General features: G+C 32.9%; 2 protein-coding genes across 2 annotated transcripts; one reads left to right on the plus strand and one right to left on the minus strand.

Annotated features, from left to right (window-relative positions):
• The first annotated feature begins 1,016 nt into the window (after positions 1 to 1,016).
• On the plus strand, positions 1,017 to 2,101 carry LOC107431279 (uncharacterized). Its single transcript, XM_016042170.4, has one exon. The coding sequence runs from the start codon at positions 1,192 to 1,194 to the stop codon at positions 1,807 to 1,809; it is 618 nt and encodes a 205-aa protein (XP_015897656.1). The 5' UTR covers positions 1,017 to 1,191; the 3' UTR covers positions 1,810 to 2,101.
• A 2,049-nt stretch (positions 2,102 to 4,150) lies between these two features.
• On the minus strand, positions 4,151 to 7,672 carry LOC107431017 (aspartate aminotransferase, mitochondrial). Its single transcript, XM_016041894.4, has 10 exons — positions 7,249 to 7,672; positions 7,031 to 7,116; positions 6,619 to 6,825; positions 6,377 to 6,482; positions 5,868 to 5,972; positions 5,614 to 5,786; positions 5,189 to 5,348; positions 4,999 to 5,094; positions 4,788 to 4,882; positions 4,151 to 4,680 (listed from the first exon to the last, which is right to left on the minus strand). The coding sequence occupies exons 1-10, from the start codon at positions 7,423 to 7,425 to the stop codon at positions 4,572 to 4,574; spliced, it is 1,314 nt and encodes a 437-aa protein (XP_015897380.2). The 5' UTR covers positions 7,426 to 7,672; the 3' UTR covers positions 4,151 to 4,571.
• Between the last annotated feature and the right edge of the window lie 862 nt (positions 7,673 to 8,534).

The following is an 8,534-nucleotide window of genomic DNA, read 5'->3' on the forward strand; positions in this document are numbered from 1 at the left end:
TTAAGACTGTGACCACTGTCTATCAATTGCAATAGTTAATGTTCTTCGGCTGAGCACTGCTAACCCATGTCAGTCTGTTATAATGGCGCGCGAGCACACACACACACAAATATAGTTATTATTATTATTTTTTTTTGGCACTTATATACATACACATATTTGATTTTCCAATTGCTATTCCAAGAATGATGATAGTAAAATTTCCAGCCATTTTCCTCTTTTCATTGTTTTTTCCACCTTTTTCTTTTATATTGCAATTCATATAGTCATAGGCCAAAAAGAAAACATAAAAATTTCATATAATTTGTTTAAGATCCAGATGGGTAGTACTGTTAGTACTACTACTTAATTCCATATATTTGTATTTTTCTACCGCTCATAAGTCATCATTGTGACAGCGAGTAAACATGTATAGTGGTTTTTATTTTTATCATCATTGTGACAGCAAGTAAACATATATAGTGGTTTTTATTTTTATTTTTTATTTTTTTTTATTTTTATTTTTTTTAAAAAATGTTTATTTTTTTCCAAAGTAGATCTGTAACCAAAAATTATTTGAGAATATAGTTACCGCTTGATTATTTCAAATGAACAAATAGTCGTATAAATGAAGGAGAAGATTTACGTTTCATTAGTAGCAATTAAGGAATGGTATCAACTAATTTTGGGGATAACCTCTATTCCATACCTAACTGCAGGTACTTGGTGGAAACTAAAACAGAAACACAAGGATAAATACATAATTCCAGAGAGTAAATAACTTCCAACTGTAAAAAATATAAATAAATAAATAAAATAAAAGATTGATATAGAAAGTTTTATCATTTAAGCGCTAATGCTGAGAATGCTTTCTCTCAGATAAATGTTAAAAGTCAATAATCAACTTGGCATGTGTTATGCAACCTCTTTATAATATATATATACACACACACACACATACACACATGTATTCTTTCAACAAAACAATAAAAAAATAAAAAAAAATAAAAAAATTATAAATACACACTTGTATTCTGTACATGGTTTCAGTGTGGAAGGATCTTATTTAATAAGAATTAAGAAAGCCAAACGAAAACACAAAAAAGGGTCTCTTCTACTCCACCTTCTCATCCCAATCTTAATTCCCTCATTGTCAAGTCGCTGAGAGACCCCCAACAAACTCCCTCTAAAAAATTTGCCTCCCTAGCTAAGATGTTCAGTGCTAATAACCCTGCTGAGATTCCCCAAAAATCACTCCAAATTCAGCAAGATGACAAATTCTTCTCTCGGCTTTTGTCCAAAGAAAGCTCCATAGCCAATCCTTCTCTAAGAGTCTACTATGGAGGACTACCTGGTGCTGTGCCATTCCTTTGGGAATCTCAGCCTGGAACTCCCAAATACAAATTCTGTGATGACACTCTTCCTCCTCTCACTCCTCCTCCTTCTTACTACACCAATTCCAATAAAAAAAAGCCAGCAAATAAGACCTCAAGATCCAATCTTTTACACACCCTTTTCACAAAAAAGAATGTTAATGTCAAGAAAACCTCCAAGCAGCAATCTTTGCCTTGTCAATCATCACCTGTACCATCATTCTGGTCTTCTTCGTCATCAGATTCTTCTTCGATGGTTTTTCCAATGCATACGACAACAACAACAAAGTATCAAGGAGGAATGAACCGGTTTTCGAGCAAGAGCTCGTCTTTGGAGTCGCTTCTTGGAGATGATGATGGAGAAATGAGAGTTGGGTCGTCCACTTCCACATTGTGTTTCGGTTTCAGTAGAGTCTCTAGTTCTGTTGGTCTGCGAGGTTGCCATGACCGGTCATGAACAGAGACAACAACATATATATATATATATATATATATATATATATATATATATATCAGAAATATCTATTCATGTAAGTTGGTTGACCATGAATCTGCATAAAGGTTATTTTCCCTTGCTTAGGGATCGATGTTTCTATATAATCTATTTACTTGTTTTTTTTCTTCTTTAATTTTTTAGGAAGTCTTAGTATCGTTGGTAACAACCTGAAAACTATGTCCAAAAGCTTCATGAAACGTGTGGTGGTAAAGGTTGTTTATCATAAAAAATAACAAGTTTGCATTTTGAGGTACTGTATGTAAATCGTGTAGTTTACCCTTTAATTACTACTTAATCTAGGAACATTTTTTTTCCCCAAAATCTAGAAGAAAATTAGAATGTGGTTGATACAGAATCTACAGTTTTTTTTTTTTTTTTTCCCTATATATGCATATATAAAAAGCTCAATACTTCATTCTGGTCAAAGAATTGGTTTAATTTCTTATATTCATTTAAGTACCCATTAGATGGATAAATTAAAAGGCATAATCTTCTGCATCTGAAATATGCAAACCAGTTTTGTTCATTGCATGATGGATATCTCAAGCTCTCTCACCCAAGTGAAACTCATGAAAAGACTAGCATTTTTTTTAGCTGTACTTGCAATCTCTGATTTTTATTAGCCAACAAAATTTTATTTTATTTATTTATTTATTTATTTTTTTGGCCTTTTGAGGCGTGTGCAATTTGGTAGTTAATGAGGAACACGGTGAAGTTCTATTTTTTTTTTTTTTTTGGTTGTTTTTGGTCTTTCTCTCATTGGATATTAATGCAAAGGAGGATATTAATGCAAAGAAAGGCAGATGGATACAGGTTTCCATCATGGTATTGAATTCTGCCCCTGTTTCTGCTTTGTGTGTGGAATCTTTTGGGGTCTGCTTAATTTGTCTGTCACATTTTTTGATAAATATATTATACAAAAGCCTCTACTTGTATTTAGTTACCAGTTGGATACATAAAGTCAAGCAGATTATTTCCACACATTGTTTTTCATTAAAAAAAACAAAAAAAAGAAAAGAAAAGAAAAGAAAAGAAAAAGAAATACCCACTTCATGAAATACATGCATTCACTGAACAGTTTTACAATATTAAAGGAAAAAAAAAGACCTTAAAGCATATTAAAAAGAAATATATAGAGAGATTGAATCTATGTAAATGACTTGCCCTGTCCGCCATAACAAACTGTGTGGTACTTAATGGACTGTACTTTAATTCACATTTTGTAGCCATAAAGTCTTATTTACCATTTTTTTCTATCCAAACCTTTAATTTGTCACGAACTCATCAATTAGATTCCAAATGGTGAAAAATATATATTAATTTCTGGAAAAAGAAAATTAAAGTATCTGTCTAAGCAGACCAACAAAGCTTCGCAGTAAATTTGTTAATAATAAAGCCAACAAATTTTAGAGAACGATCACAAAGAATGGGTCATAAAAACTGTGTTTTGGGACATTATTTTGCTCGTCTTGATTTTCACTAAACAAAAGGGTGATAAAAAGATACATTTTATTATTGCTATTGGGTCCGACCCTATGGGTTGTCGTTTCAGTACCATTGTCCCTCATATGTACTAGGATGAAAAATTCAATTACCAAAAACCACCCACCAAATGATTTTATTCTTTGGACATTTTAATGAAGATAAAGCTGGAGCAACCTGACCTAATATCCAGCAGAAAACAAAGACAGACACAGAGAGAGAAGGAATTTAGAAAAACAATCAAACACTAAAAGTTGTTATCTTTTACATCTCTAAGTTGTCGGCAGCTCTACCGCCCAATGAAAATGAGTCTCCTCAGGTAGTCCATGTGACTGTGGACCCATCATTTGTCTAGTATATTATAAAATATAATAAACCTACAGAACACAAAATAAAAATTGAGAAAAAGACCATTTTATTAATTACCATACTTTGCTGCTTCCAGTAGTTCCAACCCCAAGTATCTCTGTGGGTTGTCACAGCTCACATAGTATGCTGTGAACCCAAGCAATTTTCTTTGACTCGACCATATTTGTTTCAATTAGACAGATCTTCTTCCTTGTAATCCACCAAAAATATATAAAGATACAAACACATCAGAGACTGGTCATAAATTGAGACATTAATGTTTTATATAATTCAGTTTTTGAGTTAGAAACCCATCAGAGATTTGTCATAAATTGACCCATTAATGTTTTATGTAATTCAGTTTTCAAGTTAGGTCCGTTGTCAAATTGTTTTCAATCAGACATTTCACTTATAATAAAAAATAAAAAAAAATTGTTTTCAATCAGATAATATAGAGAGATATGTCCAAAAAGATAAAAACAATATTGCAAACATTTTCAGAAGCAATTTAACATGTTCATTTTTCTTCTTCTTAGCAGTGTATTTCCACCATTACCATTTGTACTTGCCAATACCTTATCAGAAACAGTATAGTATTCTGACTTTTTATATCGGTTAGGCAAAAAAAAACCAGTACCTTTCAGGACTGTTAATGTCGGAACAAGGCTAAACAAGGTGCAAACAAACAAGAAAGGTCATGTATCATAATGCAGCATTGTATTGCTTTTATTGCCTAGATTGCTTGTATCCAACTTCTACTCTACGTAGAAACGACCTTTGTTTCTTGTTCCTGACTGCTCCACTTTCAACTTTCAACTTTCAACTTTCAACTTTCATTGGAAGCAAAGCCAAGTGAAAAGGGCTACCTTAGGGGATTAGATACAACTGAGCTATTAAGATACTGATACTACAGATCTTTTCAAGTTTTCCTGATTACAGCATGTGACTTGATGTATTGCATTTGCCAGGTAACTCAAATTGCCTGATGTTACACCTGCCAAGCTGACAAACATCACCATACAATTGAAATAGCTTGTATTAGTATCATATCCGTTCAAAAATTGGGGGGGAAAAGAAAGGAGAAAATCTAAATGATAGGATTTGATTACCTGATTCGACCATCACGAGTCATATATACATGGAATTCTTTTGCTAGCTGATCAACATGATTGGGGGTTAACCCGGAAAAGCAGAACATACCAACCTGTGTTTCCATAGATGTTAGGGTTAGGTATTTTTTTGCCAAGCAAACTTAAAAGCCAAGTTAAATCTACTTTTTAACCATGGACCAAAATAACTTTTAACTGTTGAACAACCAACCTGTTTAGTAATGTGTTCCCAGTTGAAAGGAGAACCCAATTTCTCAAGACTATCTCGTAGAGCAGCACGAATTCTTTGAATGCGATTCATCATGACCTTTAAGCATGACGGCATTGTTAAAGAATATTAGAATTCAAAAATGCAAAAAAAGAAGGATGCTGGAAGCAGCTCAGACTTAGTAAATTCTTACCTTTATCTCTCTGACCCAAAGTGATTTAATATCTGGATTGCTCAAGATTGTAGAGACCAGTAAAACTCCATGAACCGGAGGGCTGCTGTACATTGCCCTGGCAATCTGCTGCAGCTGGCTTTTAATTGCAACCACTTGCTTTGTATCAGAGCAGAGAACACTGAGAAATTTTGTAGATCATCAAGAATTGACAAAACATATATAAGATCCAAACCATAAGACAAATTGAGATGTTAAAGCCTTAATGATAATAACAACATAATAGCATGTTCAAATTCTACAATGAATTTTAAATTAACTAACAACTTTGGTAGCAGGTTGTTAACTTTTACACCTGCTTACTATTTTTTAGGATGAAAAATTTCATAAAAGCTGCGGATAGATATCACTAACAATACAAACAAAAATTTAGATGGTTTGCTTGCCTGAGACAACCCACTCGATGTCCATATAATCCCATATTCTTTGCAAAGGACTGAGCACAGCCTGTTACATGTCCATCTTCAACAAAAATCCGGATGGCTTTAGCATCAATATCAAGATCCCCACTTGCAAAACCTTGATAAGCCATGTCAAAAAATGGGAAATGATTTTTAACCTGACAATTTTGATGTAAGATTCACAGTTGATATCTATAAATGGAAAAAATAAGGCAAAACAATACATTTATAGTGAGTACCTTAAACTGATGAGAGATTTCTCTCCACTGATCTTCGTCAGGGTCAACTCCAGTTGGATTGTGAGCACAAGGATGGAGTAAGAAAAATGAACCATCCGGGGCATTCTACAGAAGCCACATTAAAAAAACAAAGGATATCAAAAGTTTTTCCATACCTCGGTTACATGATTCAGATTTTATTGATTAAGAATCTAGAGAAACATATACTGTGCATAATTCATGCTTCATAGCACATATTCGTGTGTTGTATAGCACTCATAAATGAAACGATCAGTTAAGGTTCAAATTCGATAAATAACCACGATTCATGATTCACGAGCAAATAGACTTGCATTAGGGAAAGGAAGCGGTTTGTGGAAAATCTAAACAAAATGTTCCTTCTAAAAGGTATTCTTTCTAACATAAGATGGCAATCAGGCAAGAAAATAAAGCATGTCATTTCTACTGAATTTTCAAATTTGAACCATCCAATGCTTATTATAACCAATTCAGGCAGGCTCTTCTTATACCTTGACATCATCCAAAAGAGCTTGAAAGTTCAAACCCTTTGAATCGCGGTTGTAGTAGCGGAAAGTTCTCTGTGGAACATGGGCATCTCTCCAGATATTGTGGTGGCTATGCAGTACACATGATTGATTATTTAATAATGAAAGGATAACAAAATCACATTATGCATTACAAAAACCATATATATATATATATATATATAACAAATGGAAGAAGGGTTTTTGAACAAGTATTAGAAACTTACTTGGACCAAGTTGGGTCGGGTAAATAAATGTGTGATTCAGGGAAAAAACGATTTTGGAACTCAGCAAAGAGACGGCATGCACCAGTGCCAGAAAGAGCTTGAACACCAGCAAATCTCCCTTCCCTAATAACATTTGAATCCTTTCCATACACCAATTTCACACTTTCTTCAACCAATTTTGAACTGACACCGGCAGAAATTGACTCCCTGTCTCAAAGAGAGTCAATCATTATCAAAAGCAGATAAAAATAAACAAATAAACTACAGCATTAGCAATAAAAACAACACAGGCATTGTGATTAAATAAATGGGCTAGCAAGAATAACAACAAAGATTTCAGTTTCTGTTAGCAAACGTTAGCTACTAGTATGACGGAACAGAGCAAGGGAGTCAAGAAAGAACTGAAACTCACAAGAATTCGGAACCACCAATCTTCGCCTCGGCTTCTCTAACACATTGAAGAACTACAGGTTTTCCCTCGTCATCCCTGTAAGCCCCCTAATAATATTGTATAAAAAAAAAAAAAAATCCAAATATTTATATTTTCATACCCAAAAAAAGCAAAAAAAAAAAAAAAAAAAAAAAAAGGGTGATAAAATCTAGTATTCGAATTAGTTAGAGAGAAAGTACCACTCCAAGATTGATCTTGTTGGGGTGGGGGTCAGCAAGAAAAGCTTCGGTGACACCAGTGATGGGGTCCCTAGGAGCTGGTTTAATGCGGTCCCACCAGCCAAGGACACTGGTTGTGGTTGAGCTTGAAATACACCTTCTTCTTGTACAACTCGATGCCAAGCATGATTTGAACATGGTGATACTGATCTTTTCCTACACAAAATTCTTTGGGTTTTGGGCATGAAGAAGAGCAAATGCATTTGGTGAGGCATTTGTAGAGCGTAGTAGGAGGAGGTTGACTAAGACAAGCGCTCCTCTTCCATGGTTTTGTTTTTTGGTTTGTGTTTTTATTGTTCCGGTGGGCCGTCCTTGGATTTCTTCTTTACCGAAATATTTGATCAAATCTCTCTGCTTTTCTTCTCTTTTCTTTTCCTCTGTGGTCAGCCTAAATGACATTGTTGTCAAATTTTTTTTATTTTTTATTTTTTTTTTCTGTTCTTTTAATCGTTTACAATATTTTTTTTAATTTTTAACTTTGATATTTCCAATTCATATTTTTTTAATTATAAATATGAATAATTTAATAATTAAATTAATATTATTCAATTTAAAGACATTGTTATAATTTCACCGTCTATTGTCTAGATTTTGGATTTTTATTTATTTATTTGGTTTGGAAGCCAGGTTTGAGAGAGAGATAAAATTAGATGGATATTGAAGGATCTATTTTTACATGATTTATAAAAAAATTAACAATAAAAAACTTAAATATTAATTCACATTAATTATTTAAAATTATATCAATTAAATTTTATTATATTATTAGAAATTTATTTTAAAAAAATAGATAATTCAATAATCACGACCACGCAATTTCTTGTCCCAAAAAGTAATTATTGGAAAGAAGGCAATCAGCCCAACTCTCGAAAATTCACGTTTGGGCTGGCACCGTTAGATGCTATGACATGGCAAAGTGCAGGTCCCAGTCTTCCACGTGGCACCCAAAATTGGCCACTAATGGCTAAATTGATTTTTTTTATTTAATTGTTTGTAATTGGTTTAGCTTAAATGGTTGATAGGAATAATTACAGTTTATTAACATTTTAAAAAATTATAAACAAAAAATAAATAAAAAATAAAAAATAAACATATAATTTCAAGTTGCATTTAGTTTAGTGTTTATGTGTTATTTTATTTTATTTTATAATTAACTAGATTCTAAATAAACTTTAATTACTATTAACTAATACTTTTTTAAAACAAATTACACACATTTTGGTATAAAAACAACCATGACACCGGCA

The sequence above is a fragment of the Ziziphus jujuba genome, chromosome 6 (assembly GCF_031755915.1).
Source record: "Ziziphus jujuba cultivar Dongzao chromosome 6, ASM3175591v1".
In the NCBI taxonomy this organism is placed as follows: domain Eukaryota; kingdom Viridiplantae; phylum Streptophyta; class Magnoliopsida; order Rosales; family Rhamnaceae; genus Ziziphus; species Ziziphus jujuba.